Source organism: Trachinotus anak, unplaced genomic scaffold, assembly GCF_046630095.1.
Source record: "Trachinotus anak isolate AG129_WGS33_773 ecotype Australia unplaced genomic scaffold, CSIRO_AGI_Tana_v1 ptg000026l, whole genome shotgun sequence".
Lineage (NCBI taxonomy): Eukaryota > Metazoa > Chordata > Actinopteri > Carangiformes > Carangidae > Trachinotus > Trachinotus anak.
In genome coordinates this window covers 5,735,027-5,757,051 of record NW_027273877.1, presented here as the reverse complement: position 1 = coordinate 5,757,051, position 22,025 = coordinate 5,735,027, and the positions used below count along the sequence as shown (strand labels likewise).

Below are 22,025 nucleotides of genomic sequence, written 5' to 3'. Positions count from 1 at the left end.
ATTTGGACACAAGTTAACCTGCTTTATCCTCTTCCTCCTCCATCAGTCCATGTCTGTCATTTTCAGTTAGGTTATTGTTCACTCACACATGTTACGTCATCTCCGTTTATCAGGTACTGATTCTGCCTAAAACATATTTCCTTTCCTTTCTAGGTCGTCCAATACCATTTAAATTCCACAATTCTCAATTCTCATACACACACACACACACACACTACCCTCCATACAGTCAGTGTGCAAGCATTAATTAACTAATATGGTGACAGACAGGTTGTGTGAAGATATTAATTCAGAAAGTCAGTTATATGGTAATAATGGTATATGATGATAGCCAGCCAGCTGATGTTATGACCTGTCACCGCTCATGTTTTCAGAATTTTGGCATCGATTTGGTACCAAAGTATTTCCTTTCCTTTCCTTTCCTTTCCTTTCCTTTCCTTTCCTTTCCTTTCCTTTCCTTTCCTTTTTAGTTCCACATCTCATCCTCGCTCCTCCATCTCTTCCCTCTCCCTCTTTTCAAAAGCAGTCATTAACAGATGTAGTACTTTACCTCTACGCATTCACCCATTTACAGCTACCACAACTGTCACTCTCTCCCCTTCACAGTCCTTTGGGATCCTGCATTAGCTGCAACCATTACTCCCATATGTCGCCACGGTACACAAGAGTTGTCTGGCAGGCTGTCCAAGGCCAGTATGCCATTTGCATAGAAGCTATACACCAGCTTCCAGTTGATGTGCCCTCCTATATAAACACACGCACTCCCACACACTTTACATATACTGCTGAGATTTTGGAGAGATACTGTTGTCTGGTGAACAGAGTCCTTTGTCCAAATGAGACCCCATATAGATGCTGCTTGATTGTGAGTGTCTCATCATTCCTCTGCTTCACCCACACGCAGCTGAAATCTGGATGTTTAACATGTGTGAGTGTCCTCTCCTGTCACGCTGATCTCCTCCCGAATGAGAATTAAACTCAGGGAGCATAACGTCTCCTCATAAGTGGACTGTCACTCCTCATTCCATGTGCACGAACACACACACACACACACACACACACACACACACACACACACACACACACACACACACACACACACACACACACACACATTACCCTACACAGACCTTGTTTTCAAGGGGAAAAACACATAAGAAACTCAACCTTCCATCCAGTGCAGCCAATGAGAAATCTAATTTCATGGGAAATTTAATGAAAAAAAAAAAAAAAAACTGGAATGATTTCCTCCATCTCTCTTTAATTAGCGCCCTTTTTAATCGCTACGCCTACAAGGCGTCCATGAACCTCCTGTGCAGTCTCTGGTTGCTGGAATGTAAATCGTAAAGCTGCATATCCCAGCTGATCTTGCTCTGAAATGTCAACTGCTTGATTATGAGGCCATCTCCCATCATCCATCTTTTCTGCCTGCGTGTCACAGCGGAGGACGCAAGGCTCGAAAAACGAATCGGTCACATGGAAATGTGTTCTGATATTTAAAGTGGGTCTGTGGTCATGAGCATTTCTCTTATCTTTTAAAGAGACATTGACACTTCTTTGAATAATGAGCTCATTTAATTACAGGACATGTAAGGAATCATTTACACACTTCAGTTTGCAGATTAAACAGATATGCATGATAGCCCTGTTTTTTAAATATATGAAGTCATGAAAAGAGAAGAAATGTAGCTGCAAAGTTTTTACTTCTTTTTACATGTTGGCTCTGTTTTTCCTAAGGCCATTCAGAGTGATTATTTAAGAATTTTGTGACCTTCATATGTAATTAGCAGAATAAACTACAGTTGAAAAATTGATTTTAGTGCTCAGTTACTGGTGGACAAACGATGTACTGGTAATTACCTCAAACAGTTCCAGTTTCTTTCTTACTTACATACCTACCAGATCATCTGACTCATCAGTCAGGTCGGATCATTTCAATCTTTGTGTCTTGCTCTATTAAGACACACAAAGATGCCTGTTTCATATTAACAAATGTTCGTAGAAATGTGTGGTGTATGCCAGCTGTTTTATACCACTGATCAACCACTGGTGCTGGTAATGTGCAAGAAAATAAGTCTTTGACCAAAATGTGTCCGTATGAAAAATGGTAAAGTACCTAAAGCTGGCATTGAATGTCTGGTCAGATTTGGAAATTTCTTTTCTGTTCAAAAACATTGAAATTTAATTTAAACTCCTGCAAATTTATGATTTGAGACTTTGTTAAATTTAAAGAAAGTTTTGTAGGAAATCACATTTTCTCAAACTAAGGTATGAAAAAAAGTTAAATTGGAACTAGTAATGAAAACTTTCTAACTTCTGAAGCTGCTACTAGCTGATGTTAACATGGATGTGAACAATCAGTTTCTTAAAATATTCAGAAAATTGGCTTAGGAAATGGTTTATAGGGAAGGAAACGCATTCAACATGTGTTTGTAGGTCATCACCAGCTCAACACAAACTGAAATCAGTCATGTATACTTAATCAATTACGAGCCAAATGTGGACACACAATGGTGCTATTTGAAGCTAGTTCTTTAGCTTCAGAGCTGAACACTCAAAATTAAATAATGCTGCTGTAAATTTATTTCCACCAGTCTTGGTAGAACTCTCTTGTTATATTAGTTATGTCGGGTGATTTGCCTGAAGTCATTTACTACATGTCAGATGTCAGCCCCTCTGACAGGCGACAATAAGGCATTACTTAAAACGCGCTAACCCGCTGGAGAATAAGTTTAGTGAATGGGGACGTGATTGCGAGGCGCAGACGTGCTGATTAGCCTTTGACGCTCCGTGACACCTCGCTCCCTCACCTCCATTCCCCTCATTCAGCGTCGCGGCGAGCTGCGTTTGATTGGCATCTGAATAGTCGCATAACTCTGCACACTGTCTGAATGGCCAGTGATGAGCGGGAGCATGAGGTTCAAGAGCTCTGATTAGAAAATGTCACATGCACGGCAGCCTAATCATAATCTATATCCTCTTCACATACTAATCAGGATCCATACGTCCTTACCTGTCTGTCTCCCACATTTGAATATTAATTAGAAGTGAAGTGTTGTATGGATTCTGAACTTGGCCCGGGTATAAAATAAATCAGCTGTAGTTCACCTGTAGCCAGTCATTATGTTCCTGCTTTTGTCTCCTTAATTGATTTTCTTCTTACTTTTTTTTTTTTTTTTTTTTTACTAAAAAGAAATTTATTTTGTAAGGTTGCCATCCTTGCTGAAACCTGGAGGCTCCAGACATGTTGAACATTTTAGACATGATTGTCTGAAACTAAATTGCATCATAGAAAATGGGTGTTTTAAATGTGCAGTTTAAAGGTTCAGTTTTTCATTCTTGGCTCCAGTGTTGTCAACATGTGACATCATATTTCTAAATATCGTTTGTTCATTTTGCAAGAATGTTGTCAGTATTTCTGATGCGTTGTTTGAAGTTTGATTTTTCTATCTTGTTCATGTTATGCTGCCATCACACATGAGCCATTTGTAAGTTTTTCTATTGCTACAAAGGTAACATTAGCATTAACAACTGTTTACTTATGTTAGCAAGTTCAGCATCAAACTTCATTCCTTTACTCACCAAGACCTGTCTCCAGCAGAGGAAAGCAACACCAGTGTCTTTTCTTCTACTTATGCTAGCACGCTAACCAGCTAGCCCCGGCCCATTTCTCTTCCGATCGTGACTCACTGTAGTCTCCAATCTGCCCTGAAGACGTAGTGCTGCTCAGAGGGTTTTATTATAACCTTTTGTCTTGTAAACGCAGTGATGGCCGAAGCTCTTGTCAAACAACAATCACCACCACCCACTCCCAGCAAGAAACTATAGCCTCTTTAAAAAATGAATGTTAAGACTTGGGACTTCATTACCATGAGTGTTGGATGGAAGGAAGACGTGTTTCTGTTTCCTTTGTTTATTATGCATCCTTGTGAACTTCAGTGACAGAGTAATATATTCAGATCTCCAGTAAACATACAGTATATTGAATAAAGTTAGATTATCTCTGTGTCAGGCTGTTGCCCGCAGATCAGATCAGATCAGATCAGACCTGAGCTGTTGTACGTTTTGCCCGGCGGGATTCGGTCACTTGAGCTGATTTGATCAGATCTCATCAGTCTCGACCTTGATTCAACCCCCCACCAATCTGAGCATCACAACAGTTCTTCATCTGATTATATTCAATTAACAATACCCCCCACACACACTCACACACACATTCAGCAAGCCCCGTTTGATTGTAATTACGATGAGAGGAACCCATGGAAGGTTTAAGGAGAAATAATTCTTGCTGCGTCTTTTCATTTAGCTGCACGCATGTTGAGTTTTCTCACAAAGTTGCACTTTGCAATTTTAATACCTTTGGATGATCCATTGCTCTACCTTGTGACTTTGAATGATGGCACCTCTCCAAAGTGATTTATCAGTTCACTGAAGCAAAAGACTGGGACTCAGTTAGGATCAGGCCTGTTTCTGTTTTCTTTGCGTAGGTGTGTGTGACTTATAGAGGCCGCGTTAGGTCATCACACCCTCAGATCTTGTCCTTTGGTGCTTCTCCTTCTGTTAATCACACAGACTGTGTTGCCCTCTGTGTCACCATCACACCACCCATTAGCTCCTAATGGAGCGAGACGGTCAGGCTGTAACCTGACCTGCCTGTGCCTGCTGTGGTCTGGCAGGAGGGACCTTGGTGGGGGCGGCTGCACCGAGGCCAGAGAGGTACTGCGCTCCATGTGTATAATCAGTGTGGTAGGTGATGATGAGACACGGGGAAGAGGCGGTTTTTGTCAGGGCTTGTGTGTCAAATTATGTGTGTAATCCACTGCAGCAGCTTCACGACTGGAAACATGAATTTGTGTATGGAAAACAGTCACATTGATATTTGTTGTGAAGCTGCAGCTTGTGTTGTGTTTGTTGTCAGTATTAGCTTTGTCAGTTAACAGTGATTTTGGCACAGCAGCGTGCAGAGGAGCTAATCACATCCAGTTAATGATCTATTATAGATCAGCTTGTTTACAGCAAACCTACTCTCTGACCTAACCAGCCTCACGCCATCTGTTTTCCTAGATGACATTGCCCCAGACTGCCGTATATGTGTGTGTTTGTCTGAGGGGGTGTGAAAGTGTGGGGTGTTTTCCCTCCGCTCACTGGGACTCTGCTCACTCCAACTGCTAATAACTCAAATCAGCAGAAAGTCACACTCCCGGACGTGTGCGTGCATGTGCGTGTGTGTGTGTGTATCAGTGTGTACTTTCACAGCAACAAGAAGATGAATGCTTGTAATAGTGAATCCAACTCATTTGGGTTAAATATTTAATGATTGTTGGTGCAATTACACAGCTGAAACCACATCTGTGTCCATTGTGTCGCACACACTCAAACACGCTTTGATGGACAAACACACGATTATTGCCGTTATTTATTTTTTTTCAGCCTCTCACCCTCATCACCTAACTGATTGGCCTAATGAATGGTACTCTGTGAGCGGTAATGTGTCTGAATAGGCCACTTGAATTATTAGCCAGTCTGCATCGGACATGGGAGGGACGTATGTAAAGGAGGAGAGGTTGTTTCACTCACATAAGTAGAGTTTAGATTTGAAATGAGCTCTAGAAAAATGATGCATAATGACCACTTAAATTTTATGCTTTATGTTGATAAATGTTTACTTAAGTTACATGCAGTATATGTTTTTTTTTTTAGCTTATTTGTCTGTTGAATTCCTTGTTTAAGTGTAAAGATCTATGGCTGTAGTAAATGCAATATTACAAACCTGGATAAAAATTGAATTATAAAGAAGAAAAGAGAAGAAAATAGTTTTCTTTTATTATAAATTTTCTAAAGGATTCATCAACTAATTGTTTGCCTGTTTTGCACTGATTGTTAATTAGAAGCCGATATACATGGAGTTAATGAGCTCAGCGTCCTTCATTAAATTGCTCTATAAAATTATACAGTCTGAGCAGCGCTCCACACATTATATACTACATATCTATTTTCAGCTTGAAGGTACTGTAAAGGTAACTGTGTAGTGGGACTCTCAGCCTCCTGACATTCATATATAAGGATGGATGGTGCTGTCAGGTGGTGTTTTGTACTTGTGGGGCTTGCAGACGTGAAATGCAGCACAAATCCCCTCCAGGCTTTGATGTTGTTGAGTCAATAACTATCCGATGTGCGTGTTAGAAGGAACACATATGTTGATTGGTGTAAGAAAAAACTGGACACAAGATTTGTTTTTTTTTTTCCTCCCAAACACCTTCAGGCTGTGAGTGATGTTGGCTCGCCATGGCAACGGCACTGAATGTCAGTAATGTATAGTTCATTTATACTGTATATGAGCAAGCTGGACTGTGGTGGGAAGCAGACTGTTTACCCCTAAAGAAGTAATCTGAGCTGATGAATAGCACTTTGAGGCGATGGAAGCACCCAGAAATGGAAAATCACAGGAAGGAATTTACATCACAGCCACAGTGGAAAACCAGTAAATTATTAATAATTTAATGAATAATAATAATGAAAAGTACAGATTTTCCCTTTAAACCATCATATATACAACTTCAAAGCTCTGCCTGCACAAAGAGAAAGGCGAGGTGTAGAAAGAAAGAGGTGATGTATAGTATGATGTTAAAGAGAGGGCAGATGGAGGGAAGAGGAGGAGGAGGGAGGGGAGCCTGTGGAGGAGAGAGCCACAGGTGAGAGGGCGGCAGCCTCGCAGCTCTGAGTTAATCACTCTTTCTATTTCTCTGTCAGATCCCGGGAGGAAGAAGGGGGGGGGGGGGGGTAGATGGAGGAGGAGGAGGAGGAGGAAGGGTTGTCGGAGGGAGCAGCTGGCCCTGCGACGGCCACAGGGAAAAGAAAGCTGAATATTAGTCTCTGGCTCTGACTTTTGGAAAACGTGTGTGATTCCCATCTGTGTTTGCGTGTACATGAGAATGTGTGTTCGAGTGTGTGTTTGTGCATATTTATGCACATTTATGAAGAAGGGGTTATAACTTTGGGTGTGCAGAGGGAGCACACGTCCCCTGTTTGTTGGTGTTAGTGAAATGTGTGTGTGTGTGGCAGCGTGTCATGTCCACAGATGTGGAGCAGGACCAGTGTAACCACCGCAGATGTGTTTGCTCCGCAGGAGTGATGAACGAGCCGGTTTGATATTTGTGTTGCCGGCCTGAGAAATACGAGGCCTGGAGCTTTGCTGTCACCCACATCCCTCCTTCTCCTCATCCTCCCCTCTCTCCCTCTCACTCTCTCTCGGCCTCTCAGGCGTGTGTGATTTATGAAGAGTTTACCCTCTCCCTTTATGAGTGTGCATAAATAATAATGTGGCGTGTCACTGAGCATAGCCAGCACCGCAATACCTCTGCTGGTGGCTGGCTTTGTGTATGCATGTGTGTGTGTGTTACTGGTTGTGTATACTCTCAGTAGGCTCATATGTACTCCATCACTGTGGCTGATGCGACAGATGTGTGTGTGGACGCAGACTCTGGGCCGTAAAGAGCCGTCGTACCTTTGTGACACTATGCCTGATCAGTAACATGTTATTTTTCTTTTCTCCAGAACTTCGCTAAGTTATATTTTGCTTATGTGTGTGTGGCATAGGAGGACTAGAGTTGAATGTTTGTGTTAGTGCTCTGATATGTGAATGGACGTCTGCATGTCTCATTGAGCCACTTCTAGCTGGCTGAATTAGTTTTTTACAAAACGTTTTCCCACACATATGAACTTTTAGCATGAAAGTAACTGAAGAATCTGGAAAGTCATAACAGTAATAACAGCATTTCAAAGTTGGTAGTTGCATGGTAGTGTCACCTGAATGTTTCAGTGCATACAACAATCTCCAGTATGGACTGAGTGAATGATAAAATCTCACTGGAGCTTCCCAGAAAGTACCAGGATCCACATTTCTGGTATGTGACCATAATGTTTTTATTATATTACCCTGATCCTGATCTGATCCTGATCTGATCCTGACCAGCAATTTTCATATGCATTTTTTATTGTTTCCCCCTTTGCATCTATAGTTGAGTCAGTTGTATTAACATACATTTGTGTGAATGGTGTTAAAATACAATAAAAGCTTGTTCACAAAAAGCAATTTTGGATTGACACAGTTGGAAAATACTCTTTAACCTTTCATATCTTTCTTCTGATTTTGTTTAGTGTCCTGTCGTATTGAATAATATCTGTGGAGAGATTGGAAATGAAATGAGGTTGGATAACGACATGATTGTTTTCTATTTTTCTGCTATTTCTACATTTTGGAAGCGGAATGGGTTCTGGGTCATCCTTTGCTAAATTTGCATGAATGCTTAGACTGACAGAGGAAGTGACTTTGGTGTGTTTGTGTTTAGTGTTCATTCTGTCAGAGGCATCAAAGAGACGTTATGTTCAATGTGGAAGTACTAGCTGCTGTTTGGAGCTGCTGGCATCTCATCAAACAGAGAGAGAGATTTAGAGGTTGAAGTAGTGATGTCACTGTATATATTCATTATAGTCCCTTAACACCAGCACACAAGTTGGATTGTGCATCAGTTCATGAGTGGGAGTCAGTGTGTGTCTCTCTTTGCCCTCCTTTGTGTCTTTGTGGTTGCTTCTCTAATCTTACACACTCAAATCACTGCAACACACACTCAGGGAGTGTGTGTGTGTGTGTATACATGGAGGCCCAGAGCCAGGTGTGTGTGTTCCTGAGAGGTAATCCCCCACATCTGGTAGTGTGCTGTATAGATTCAGGCAGGAACAGAAGTAGGATTAGCCCTGCTCTCACCGGTAATACAACCAATTTTCTACTCGTTTAAATAACACGGGCCAAACATTCCTCAGATGGCCCCTACAGTGCCCTGAAAATGTGTGTATTTGTATGGGCTGAGTTCATACAGTACTGAGTTTATACAGTATGTGCTTTTCAACATGCAATGTTGGGTGTTTGCATGCACCCTTGTTTGTAGTATGTGCACGGTGAGTAGGTGCTTCCTTGTTTGTTGTTGTTGTCCATTAGTAGAGGTCAAATCTCTTCTGAGTCACTTCAAACACTGAAAAAACAGCTGTACATTCATATAAGATACCTGTCGTTTGTTGTTTGGTGTATTTTCATAACCCTGAGTATTACTACCTGAACATAAACAGTCACATCACATCCAGACGTTTCCAAACAGCTTTGATTATCTCAACTGTTGACAGCAAGTTTCTTTTTCCAAAATCAACTTTCTGCCAGAGTTAAACAAAGAATAAAACAAAGAAAAGTGATCCTAATTTCTGCACTGACAACTGCCTCAATAGACCAGAATGCAATGCCATGCTCTTGACATTAGCGAGACATTAAAGGGCCACAAATGTCACTTGTTCCTGACAATAAAAACTTCCCCTTGTGCCAGAACCAAAGGCCACAAAGGTTATATCCTCTGTATTTTTTACGTTCTACATTGTGTTTGTTATTTCAGTAGGTGTAAACTCAATATAGTTAAATCTGACCACTGTTGTGCCAATAAAAAATAATTGAAGAAAGAACAATAGATGGGCAATGATATTAACACCTATACAGCAGCTGATTTGTGGAATATAAAAAATTTTGACCCCCTTTTTTTTTATAAGTTTATAAAATATACCAGTAGTGAAAACATCAGGGTTAAATAAAAAGCTTTGACAAAATAAAATGTGCCTAATGTTAGAAAGTTTCCTGACTTAAAGGTGCAGTGGGTCGTGTGACTCTGGCTGAACAAGTTTTTTTGAAATGAATGAACAATCCTGAAGCCTCATGGGCATCAGAGGCATTCTGGGAAATGGAGTAAATCAGTGAGTACACTAGAAATGTCAAGGTCATGATGGAAAGCACACACAGTATTTAAACAAAAATAATCAGAGTTCATCATGATATGTCTGCTGTTATAAATTGAACTTGGCACATACATATAATGAAACATGTTTCTCAGATTGTCCAACCTGCGGCTGTAACCTGAACATCACTGAAGAGTATCACTAATTACAATTACCTGCCAGTTGATTTAAGAGGGCAAGTAAGTGTCTACGTCTGGTTTGAAATTGATTGCCATTTCTCACATGATGCCACGGATATCAAGAGCCAAATTTCTCAGTCAGGGTGAGATACTTAGCTTCACCCGTCTGTACCTGCGCACTGTGTATATTCATCACGCTTTACAGCCACGGAGAAACTCATTCTCTACACATCATGTCTGCTCTTTGTTGAGCAGATTCCAATTCACACATGGAAGGGAAGTTTCTGTCACTGTTTGCGAACGCTCGCCTTCCCAGAATCTTCGCACCTCAGGCGCCTCGCGACAGGGAGAATGAAAAACAACAGCAGGTACACAAATGCACAGTTAGGAGCCACGCGGAGAAAGTATTTGCTTTTTTGTGCGCAGTTCCATCAGTTGACCCTAAACTGCAGTCTTGAATCCTTTCAGCTGCGGCGTGATCACGAATGTATACACCGAGCCAAATTGTCAGGTAGTGCAGGCTTTCATTTTCTGCAGTCAGTCGAGTGGGAGGTTTATTCTCTGTGATTCACATTTTAGTGCTTGAAAAAACAGATGTCCAAAATAGTCTGTGTAAACCTGTACTTTAGTGAAGAAAGTGTCTGTGTGTGAGTCAGAAGCTCTCTCTGTGTGCATGTGTGTACTGTATGTACGAGTGCCTGTGTGTGTGTGTGTATGTGTGTGTGTGTGTGTGTGTGTGTGTGAGAGAGATGATTGGGTTACCATACTACTGTCAGGATGCCGCGCTCTCCTTCTGAATTATGCATCTCTCGTTCAAAGAAAGAATGAAGAATAGCATGAGAGGGAGAGAACGGAGAAAAGGGGGGCAGTCGTAAGATAAATGACAACAGCACAAAAGCAAAGCATCTCAATACACTCGTGCTACACACACACACACACACAGCAGTGTTAGGCAGAGACGAGAGAGGAGAAGAAAAATGGGTTGATTAGAACCAGTGGATGAAATAGGGAAGTGTGTATGTTTGTTTGTGCCATTGTGTTTGTGTGTGTGTGTTGCTGATGCTTATGTAAAGGCCAGAGGCTTCAGTGGTACAAGCATGCAGTAGTGTTTGACTAAAGCAAGGTGGCACTGTTCATCCTCTAACTGTGAAGTGTGTGTGTGTGTGTGTGCATGTGTGTGTCTGAGATTGTGTCCACAGTTATGTTTTTTTATGGTGTGCATTTCTAGATAATGCAGTATGTGAACATCCCTGATTGCATGTGTGTGTGTGTGTATGAGTATGTGTGTGTGTATTTTCCTTGTGTGTTCCTAACAGGACGTGCTGCATTTGGCTGATTAATTCTTAGCAAGTACATCAATTATTAAAAACTCTCAACTGCTCCATCTGTGAATTGCAACATGTAAACACCATACACTGTTTACAGCGGCTGGGATCATTTCATATCCCCATCATTAAAAATTCAAAAACAGCAACCATGATGCATTTAAACTCTGGATCTGATTGGCTGTTGGCAAGAAGCAATAATCATAATAACGCGTACGTTTATTGATTGCAGGGAAGAAATCCCGCTTTCTCTTGCCCTCTTGTAACAGGGAGGTCAAAGGTCACGCTTAGATACTGCAGAGGTCAGTTTCCTGCACAAGGTCACTTCACTGGTCAGGTTGCTGTTGTTGAACTATGGCTGCCGTCTGAGAAAGAATCAGTTTTAATAACCAGTGTGTCTTGATTGAACATGGGGATACAAACTTCTACATAATTAACAGTGATGGTGATACTGTGACAGTTTGACATCAGCTGTTTGCAGTTGGTTTTGCTGGTTTTACTTTGCCTGATTCCTGATTTATTTATATTTTTTAGGGTCATAAGTGAAGCATTCATATGCTAATTATAATAGTGCACACTTAACACCTTTTACTGAATTTCTTCAAAGTCTTCACTACATATATTACACAAGTCTGGACAGACATTAGTGTAAAATGCAACGTTAGTGGTTGGAGGAGGAATACAACCACGAGGCAGTAATTCTGATTAACGTACCTACTGCAGCCTGAAACAAGCTCATCTCAATGTTTTTAATGTGATTAATCACAACTGTGTTTTTCCCAGGATGCCACCATGTCTGCTGTGAAAAGGTTTATAGTGTGAGAAATAGTAACTTTTATTTATTTATTTATTTATTGTGAAAAAAAAGAAAAGGCAGCAGGAATGCCTGTGTGCTCATGCATGCACAACACAAACAAAACAGGACCCACTCATAAAAACATTGCTTCATATTCCCACCAGTGGTCACGGACTTTTACTGGTGGCTGCGTTCCATTTAGTTACACCAGTTCCAGGGGCCCCTGCTATTATGCTGGCTTACTGGGACAACATCATAAATGACGTGAATCTGTTTGTGTGCTTTATCTTCTATGACAAGTCAAGCCGTTACAACAGTTGAGCTAAACTCCATCAGCTGCCTGATGTCTCAGTGATAAGTGTCTGTTGTTGTTGTCAGAGGACGTTTTTCTATTTCTGGTTCCCTCTCTTCATTTTGATGCTCAACAAATATATTAGAAATGATCCTGTAAGAAGCCGAGATACTGAATTCTTCTAGTCATACTTTTATTATAATATAATACATACACCGTTTTCTCTCTTGCATGTACTTAATGCACTGTGTTTACTCCTCTCCTCAAATGGTTGTTGAAATGCATTCTTGGAAATGTAGTTTACTTCCATTTGAGTGTTTTAAATCTTCTCTAAGTTGATGTGAAGTGGTTAAAACAAAAGGCTTCACTGTGAAACAGTTTGGTGCAATCTGGATAAGAGCATCAGTTAATCAAAATAAAGCCAGATGAAGTGTTACAGTACTATAGGATATGTGGGCGCTGGTGTATTCTTGCCTTTCTATGAAATTGAGTGAAAATAAGTGCATTTGTCAGCTGTGGGCCACATATACTGCGACACTTTATAACTCGCTGCTCCAGGCAGTGTGTATGGACAAGAATACTCACAGACACAGTGTTTATCTCTCTCTGCTTCACGCATTGGTATTTTATATGGCTTTCATGTATGTCATGATAATCGCTTTGGCTCTGTGACACACACACACATACACACACACACACACAGTCCTTCCAGCTACTCTGGTCACGTCGGAAACACGTGCCGCATCATGATTTACAGACGATCATAACATGACAATATACAGGGTTCAGCCATTTGTATTTGGCACAGGTATCAGTGTGTGTTTGCGAATGTGTGTGTGTGTGCGTGTAGTTTGTGTGTGTTATGGTAATGAGAGAAAGGGGTCACATTATTCAGCAGTAGTTGACATGCAGGCTCCCCTGGTCCATATCAATATCCCCCCACGGACACAGTGGGGAAAATAAGGCGATTTGTTTTCCAGAATACTAATCGCAGTCAGGGGGGACCGAGAGGAGCCTGTGCGTTAAGAAAACACACTGTGAAGCACTCAAGGTGTTGTTATTTTTCATCCCGGGGCACAGGGTCCTCCAGACGAGTGCGTCGGTGCTGCATTTGAAGGACTGAATTTCAAACCACTTTGTGCTTTTGAAAAGCGAGCCTTTCCCAGGATTCCTCTGCTGCTATTTCACAGTGTTAATGATTTTTTTTTTGTCTCCTGTGCAAGGGAACAGCCAACTGGTAGCGTGAACATAATGAGGTGTGGAGAATCATTAGTAGTACACTGAACACAGCTGGTCTTACAATATGAAAAGTTTTGGTCACTTCTCTAAAGAAACACACTGAAGTGATGGAATCAGTGAAGGTTTGCCATCAGCTTTTTATAACACTGACACACTTTTTCTCACCTCAGTTTGACCCTCATCAGCACCCATCTGCTATCAGCTGGCACCCTGTTACTCTGCATGAGCCTGGGCCCATTTAACATGTACAAGTTTAATATTTGATTTAAAGAGTTTTGTTTGTGTGTTTTATTTGTAAGATTTTGGAGTAAATGCAAAGGCCCTTGATCAGATGGAGCTTTGATCCGATGGGTTAGGATGATGGGTGACAAAGTGTATGATCAATAAAAGTCCTCATGGTGTGATACAGTGCTTGTTCTAAATTAAGTAATACATGATTCATTTTGTTGATACTTTGTGTTTGATTGAGTGATGAGTGGAAGCAGCAGGGCGGCCCTCATCAGCATCGCTCCCCGCCGGTGTCAGCCATAAAAAATAAACTCCGGAAAAGCAAATCATCACCCCGACCCCCTCCTCCTCCTCCCATCCCACTCCCCCCACTCTCCACACATTAAAAGAAGTTGTTGTTGTTCAAAACGAATAAATTTTTTTTTTTTTGAGGGTAGCTAGACGAGGTGTCTTCGCACGCGCCCACACGTCGGTGTGTGTGTGTGTGTGTGTGCGCGTGCGCGCATGCATCACATTACGCTCCGAGACTACTTCCTTGATTGATGCTGTCAGCGAGTTTGGAGAAAGAGACGGAGGCTCGTGAGGGAGGGAGATAAGAAGAGAACGAGGAAAGCAGATAAAGAAGAGAGAAAGAGCTCGAGAAGCATCCATCAAGCGGCGCAATCAGATTGTTTTCCTGGCTTTCGGTCTTTTCTTTTCTCACTCTTCTCTGCATCTGCCAGCCCCTCGATTCCTCATCTTTTCTCTCACTCACTCTCTCTAATGCACACACACACACACACACACACACTCATGCAGTAGGTGTGTCTCCTTTGCATGGCATTGGCCAGGTGTCATGAGGATATTGAATCACGGGAGGTTGAGGTGAGAGGCGGCGTCACGGTGTGATGGATGATGCATATCTTGCCGCCTCCCCCATGCTTATTGTTTACACACACATAAAATCACACACACTCAGCTCCCACACTCCTTTGTTGTTAATTGACGCCCTCCACTCATCTGTTGTTTTATTTCCATCCCTCGTTCCATTGCGGTTATTGCTTTTCATTAAGTGGTCATTTCCTTCGCCAGTATCGTCTAATGAGAGCGTCACGCCGCCACGCGCCCATTTATCAAACCACGTAGCTGTGATGGCACGGCCCCGAAGTGAAAACACACACACACACACACACACAGACACACACACACACACACACACACACACACACACACACACACACACACACACACACATGCGCTGTATCTGCCATCATGTCCCTGTCTCAATTAGGATTGTTTGTCGTTCTGCTGCCCTCCATCCCCTGTTCGTTTGGCCGCCCCCGTCTCTTCCCGCCGTCTCATTCTGGCAGCCGTGTCATTGTGTTTGACAGCTTCTCATTCTCGTGTCAGATCTCATTTGACTGCTAATTTCATACATACACACCTCGCCCGGCCTTGCCGTGTGTGTCCGCTCCTCTGAACCGGCCCGCAGCTCCATCGCCGGTCAGATTTTTCTACTTTGTTCAGAAAGAAATAAGCTGTTGTGTCACTGAAGTGGCATCTGCTGGTGTGTTATGCACTGTGAGAGGGAGATGAGCTGTGAATGAGCTGAGAATCCAGCTCTGTTTGCTTTCCACACACACACACACACACACTTGGCAGAATGGCGGTGGTTGCTTCCCCACTGTTGGCAAGATAAATCACATAAAAGCTTCACTGTGATCATGGCACAGTGGAGACGCTATATAACCTGGCGGCGTGCTTCCAGCTTGTCCATATGCCAGTAATCACATCGTTCCGACTGTCACGCTTATCTTGAGGAAATCTGCTTCATTTCAGGTCACGTGCACGCCATGTTTTGACTCTGTGCGTTTCTCTTGCAGCTGGTCGCTGTGTTCGACGAAGTCCAGCGCGGGAGGACGGACAGCCCCAGAGAAAACCTGTCTGGCTACTCCAGTGCCGCCCCCAGCCCTGAACCACTGCACTACTACCCCCACCTGCAGTACCAGGAGCCAACCAGAGGGGAGATTGAAGTCAACGAGGCCGTCCTCAAAGCCAGTATGTCAGATCTGAACATGTTCTCCTCACATTTATGATTTTAAATGATTAGAATTCATATCCCAGCTCTAATAGGAAATATTCTGTTGTGTACAACAAGTTGCGGTTTTAAATGTGAGAGAAGTTTCTTGCAAAAAATTTCCAACAGCCAAGCAACGCTCAATCAACACTTTCACATTTTTTATGTGTGAGAAAGTCAATGTTGGTGCAACCACAGGAGATTTGCGTGTGTGTGTGTGTGTATGTGGGTGTGTGACAGTACGTGAGAGAGAGAATCAGAAAATACATTTATGGAACAGCTGTAACCTGAACCTACTGTGTAAAAAGAGATTTCTGCTAGTAACTTCATGGCGTGTGAAAACAGCTGCAGTGTTGACGCAGCGTTCTCTCCTGTTGTCCTCAATGTACTTAGTTTGTTCTTGTTAGTTAGTTTACACGTTATTCAGACTAAGAGCCACCAGGGCAGCGCTTCAGGGTCCTTTTATGTACAGAGAGTTAAGTATATATACATATACTTAATACCCCTCACAAAGCGTGATGAATATATATATATATATATATTCATCACGCTTTGTGAGGGGTATTTGACAGGGACGTTAAAGTATTTCGGTGAACAACATGATGAATGTGATATTAATAAGATCCACGCTGCTCCTTGAGTTTGTCTGTCTTCTTCCTACTGACAAAAGCTTCCCCCTGTGCACCATTAAAGTGATGGATTTATGTGCTGTGCAGCCAATCATTGTCTCTGTGACAGTGAGACAGCCGAGCCATGACAGTGCAGTGAGACCTGAGGCAGACAGACAGGAGAGGGAAGAGAGTGATGACTAATGAATTTGGTAGAAAAGTAGATGGCAGAAAAAAAGATTTTTTTTTTTGTGGAAAGTGAAATTATGTCAAACTCCTGATTTCAGAAATGTTTGGTCACCAGTTTGAGGAACAGACTGTGAGAAACAGCACTGAAAAGCAGATTTTTTTTAAGATGCAAAGGTTTTTTACCCTCTTCTCTGTTTCCCTTCTTATCCACCAACACGCTCAACAGTCTCATATTTCTCTCCTCCTTATACTCTCTCTCCTTTTTAAAGCCGCCTCCTCCTGTTCTATGTTTGCTTTGCTTTTGCATTTATATTTTTGGTATTTAGCTGTTGCTCATATCCAGAGTGATGTTGGAGCAACAGCAGAAAAGCAGAAAATTCCAATGTCAAGCAGTTTCTGTTTGTGAGGTGAGTCATTCCACAATGTGTGAATATACTGTATGTCACAAATACAAATATTATAGTTTATAAATGTACAGATATTAATTATCCTTGTTTAGATTCTGTGTTTGCTTGTGGAGTCAGAGGCTAGAGGGAAAAAAAGCTTGTTAGTGGTTGAGTAATTCGATCAATGTCAGCTCAACAGAACAGATACTAAGAGGTAAGTGAGAGTGACAGTTTGACAAACAGTGTGTGTGTGCAGATGATGATATAAAAATGCAGCTTTTAAGTGAGACAGGAATGGTATTTTTACTTTTTACGCAGTCAGGAAATAGAGTGAACAAGTTAGTGGGTCATGGTGCATCTCCAGAGGGAGACATCATCACAAGACTAGTCAGTCAGAAGCCTTAGGCAGCCTCTGGGGAAATCTCTGCTCTGTCTGGGCTACAGTCTGCTCTGACTGCAGATACATTCAGCTGTAAGTAATCTAGAGCAGGATCTGTATGTGTGCATGTCGTCCTTTTCTATTCCAGAGTCCTGCATTGATTAGGTTGTGGATGACAAGAGCCCAAGTGAAAGATAAATCTAACAGGGGTCTAATCACTGGACCCCTGTCATTTTCCTCTCTCCATCTGCTGGCTGTAGAGAAACAGTGTGATATCCCCCCCAATACACACACACACCTGTCCTTTGCCATCGCTCTCCCTCTGCCCACTTTTGCCCTCTTCCCCATCATCTGCCCCCTCTCCACTCCAGCCAGCCATCTCCTGCCTACTTAACTATTCAGCTTCAACCACCTGCCATCCACAGGCTCACCACCCGGCCCCCGAGACCCTGACCCATCACCCTCCACCCCCACCAGATATCCCCTGTACCCCCACCCTCCCATCCTGCCCTGCTCTCACAGTCTCTGCATGGCTTCCACCTCTAACTAGATTAGCACTGTAGCCTGTTAGCATGCCCAGGGTCCAGCCGAGCATGAATGGACTAATTCCAGCCCCCCCCCACCCCACACATACACACCCGCTCCACCCTGTTTTTAACCCAGTGGGACCTCTTGCTACCCCCACCCCCAAACCTGCTCTCCAGCCCTGTTGAACCCTGACTAACTTAGTTATGACGTGACCCTGTGACGCCCCTCATATTGAGCCAGACTGATGCAATAAGGCCGCTTTTGTCATCCGGACATATGCGCGCGCACACACACACACACACACACACACACACACACACACACACACACAATATGACAAAAGAACCGCAGCATGCAAGTTAAACAACCCAAAGCAGTCACCTATCCACTGCAGGGGAGTGTGTGTCTGTGTGTGTTTGCGCTCCTTTTTGCTGTAACAAGATTAGTTGTTAACTTGGTGTTACATCACATCTAGTATATGGACCGTTTGTAATAACATCATCTGTTGGAACCCGGGAGAAAGTGATGGGATGTACACAGTCAAACATGTATGATTAGCTGTCATGCATGCTAATAATTCTTCTTCTCAGTCAAATCAGAAGGCACAGAACTTCATGCACAGAATGCAAACAAACATTCATTAATTCCCTTTGAAATCCTATAAATAAAGGTGCTTCAGATCTTGCCTGATGAATAGCTGATGAAGACTTGTTCTTCAGTATCAGAGGTAGTGTGTGCGATTGTTGTCTGTGCAGTGCACACAGGAATTTATTAATTCAGGACGACTCTCTGTGGTGCAGATTTAACAACATGTAAAGAAATATAGGTGAAAAAAGCTTACAGCTAACTCATTGACTCCTTGTACTCTACTCCCTGTTTGCATCACCTAAAGCATGATGGGAGGTCCAAACCTAATTTTAACCAACTGAAATAAGAAAAAGCTAAAGGAATGACACAATACATGAAAATTAGCTCTTTTGTTTTACACTATCAATACCTTTTGGACATGACTAAAGCACATTATATCCCTGGAACACTGCTACTCTCCTCTGTTCATGTACAAACATCTGCTACAAGTCCTTGTACAGTAACACTGACATGCCAAAATGATTTCTAAGTAGCCTAACTTGTCCTGCAAATGACAGTGTGTGACAAACTGAGACATGTAGTGACAGTGCCATTAGTGGAAGGGAGTGAAAACAGCACACTGCCCACAGGGATAAACAAGATTACATGAAGGCAGCGCAGGCTGGCAGAATATTTTAGTCTAGCTCTCACATGGGAAAGTGGTCTCAGACAGTTGAAACAGTGAGTAGATGTAACCTGTTCTAACTGTACTATTGCAATGTTGTGCAAACGTGCAAATGAAAGTGATAGTTAACCAGATACAGTGTGGCTGGCAGCTGTGGGATAATAATAATAATAATAAGTGTCACATTGCTATGACGCATCCTTTCAGTAATTAACCCATTTATCAACAAATCGTGTAAACTGGGGTTCTGGGGAAATTAGGTTACTGCAAACCATGTGAATACTTTAATCACACTATTACCTTAATCTGATTATTCACAATAATCTGGTTATAGTGTGCATGTAGTCACACTGAGTGGTGGCGGACGGGACAAGAAGTCATTCAGTAATCAGTCAGGCATCAAAGTGTTTGTGTGTCAGCTCGGGCCGCTTGTTTGAACAGGGTGATTGGACTTCACACTGCCCCAGTGGGATGATTAGACCTGCATTGATCTGCTGCTACACTGACACACACACGCACACACGCACACACGCACACACACACACGCACACACGCACACACTTCTAGGAAGAGAGTCCTTATCGCATCATCCCATGAGCAGCCTGAGCCTGAGCTGCTGAATCGATTGCCAGAGAAACAAGACCACCCTGGCCCATGGCATGAAAACACACACACACACACAGATAAATATAAATACACATAGACGCAAAGCACAGTCTCTGTTGGTAATAAATACACATATAGCACACAAACTATACATGCATGCATGCACATGCAAACTCAAAGGCACATGCACACACACGCACACAGTCAAACACATTCAGCCAGAAACATGATGCATCCTTGTTTTCATCCTGCCCTGGCAGTGAACTAGCACTGCAGCGTTACAGAAGTTTCACAGAAGTGAAAACAAGAGGAAATTCTTAAAATAAACCACTGTGTTCCCAGAATTGCATAAGCAGCCTAGTTAGGCAGAGAGCCACAGATGGAGAGTCGGAGGCAGATAAACACAGAGCTGGCAAAGTTCACAAGGCCTCTCCAGGTCTCTCCAAATACACAAATCTCAAGGGAAAGATAAGTGGAGAACATAACTTGGGTGTGTTTCAATGTGTTACCATTTGTTTCTTTCTGGCATTGAAGTGGTCACTCAGATGAGTTTGGTGGGTGGGGTCTATTTAAAGTTGCAGGGGACCTTGTGGTTATGGGCGCACACTTGCATTAAATTAGCTAACCTAAAATACATCCAGAGTTTTAGTGCTTCCACCTCTTCTCCTCCCTTCTGGCAGGAGGCTGCACGTTAAAGTCAGAAAATGTCTGTGATCTTAAAATAAATGAAAACTCAAATTGCACAGAGGGCACAAGTGATGTTCAACTCCTGAGGGCTGCAGATGCCACGCTGCTGCTTTGGGATAAGAGCAAGCTAGTCTCTCCATAACTTCTACAGAGGGTTTTGATTTCATTTTAATCATCTGATCAAATGCAAGCACCTTTTTTTTTAGATCAGAAACTATTTGGTCAAATAGCAATTTTAGATTTAAAGTAAATGATTTCTTCACAGTAGAAGTGAAATATTTTCTTTTTAAGGCTCACATTCTGTCTGCAATAGAAGTGTCTCTAATGACTGTGTTTTCATAAATAATGACTCTGACCTTAACGCCAGCTTTTTTCACCAGAGATAATCTTATCCAAGGAAATCTCTCATGCAATGTTATGTAATATTTCAATGTTACATCTCATCACATTAGTTTCAGTAAATATAATAGAGATTTATGAGCACTAGAAATTAAAAGGCTGTGCAGTGATCATCTTATAACTTTTCTAGTTCATATTTTATAAATTTAATCATAGACATTTTTTTGGATCTGCTGCTGCTGAAATATATAGGCTCTGAATGAAGCTACTAGAATCAGGTAGGATTTATTTAATCACAGGGAGGCTGGTGCCGTCACCGATCCTTCTACAAGTTTAATTCTACCAGAAGAGCACATTTGGCTGTTTAATCCATGCTATGATCAAATGAAACCTGCAGCAGCCTGTGGTGTTTACCAGCCACATTAGCTAATTAAGTAATAGAAAGTGGACCTGAACTCATATTGATATGGGAGAGAGATGCAAACACAGTCCATCTGTTTAATAATCCCTCCCCTTGTAGTGGGGATTGTTCACCACAAGCAACGAGCAAGGTCCGTTCCCTAAATGTGCTGGTTCGATACTAAAGCTCAGTCACCTTTGATTAGGAATTCCTCTGAGGCAATCTTGTTTATGAGTCTCTGAACTGTGGCTGACCTGAGAGTCTTCTGACTGTCACTCTCATCAATACCCTTAACCCTCAGTGACACTGCTTGACCCGACAGAGGTCAGAGGTCAAAGCTGAGGTTCCTTCACATGGGCCCGGCTCTGGGGTCTAAGTGGTGGGAGGATTGATGGAGGCCGATTTGACTCAAATGGATAAATGGAGGAGGATTTATGGGGCTGACCGCTGGGTAATGGACCCTGACCGTGACCATGGAGTGGCCTTGGTCACTGTAGGACGTTGTAGTGTGTATGTGCGTGTGTGGCGTCAAAATTCAAGGTGATGTCGCCTCTGTCCAGAGCTCATTTTGAAAATCCATTATTTGTATTTTGGAAGTAAGTGTGCACAGTTCACCATTTAAAATCCAGTGGTAACAGCGCTCTCATTAAGCTCAGCTGGCAATGCAGTAAAGGTATCGTACCTTTTGTCCTTGTAGTTTCAGGAATAAAAGAGCAGGTGTCAGCTGTTTTCCATAACGTGGGGAAAATATTAACATAACAGACC

At 42.4% G+C, this 22,025-nt stretch overlaps 1 protein-coding gene across 3 annotated transcripts in view; it reads left to right on the top strand.

Moving 5' to 3' along the window:
- pard3ba (par-3 family cell polarity regulator beta a) overlaps nucleotides 1-22,025 on the top strand; it is a 143,828-nt gene that overhangs the window by 10,433 nt on the left and 111,370 nt on the right. For all 3 annotated transcript variants that reach the window (XM_071464562.1, XM_071464563.1, XM_071464561.1), the window contains one exon: nucleotides 15,693-15,867. In XM_071464562.1, coding sequence (XP_071320663.1) covers nucleotides 15,693-15,867 — 175 coding nt within the window. The remainder of the gene's footprint in view (nucleotides 1-15,692; nucleotides 15,868-22,025) is intronic.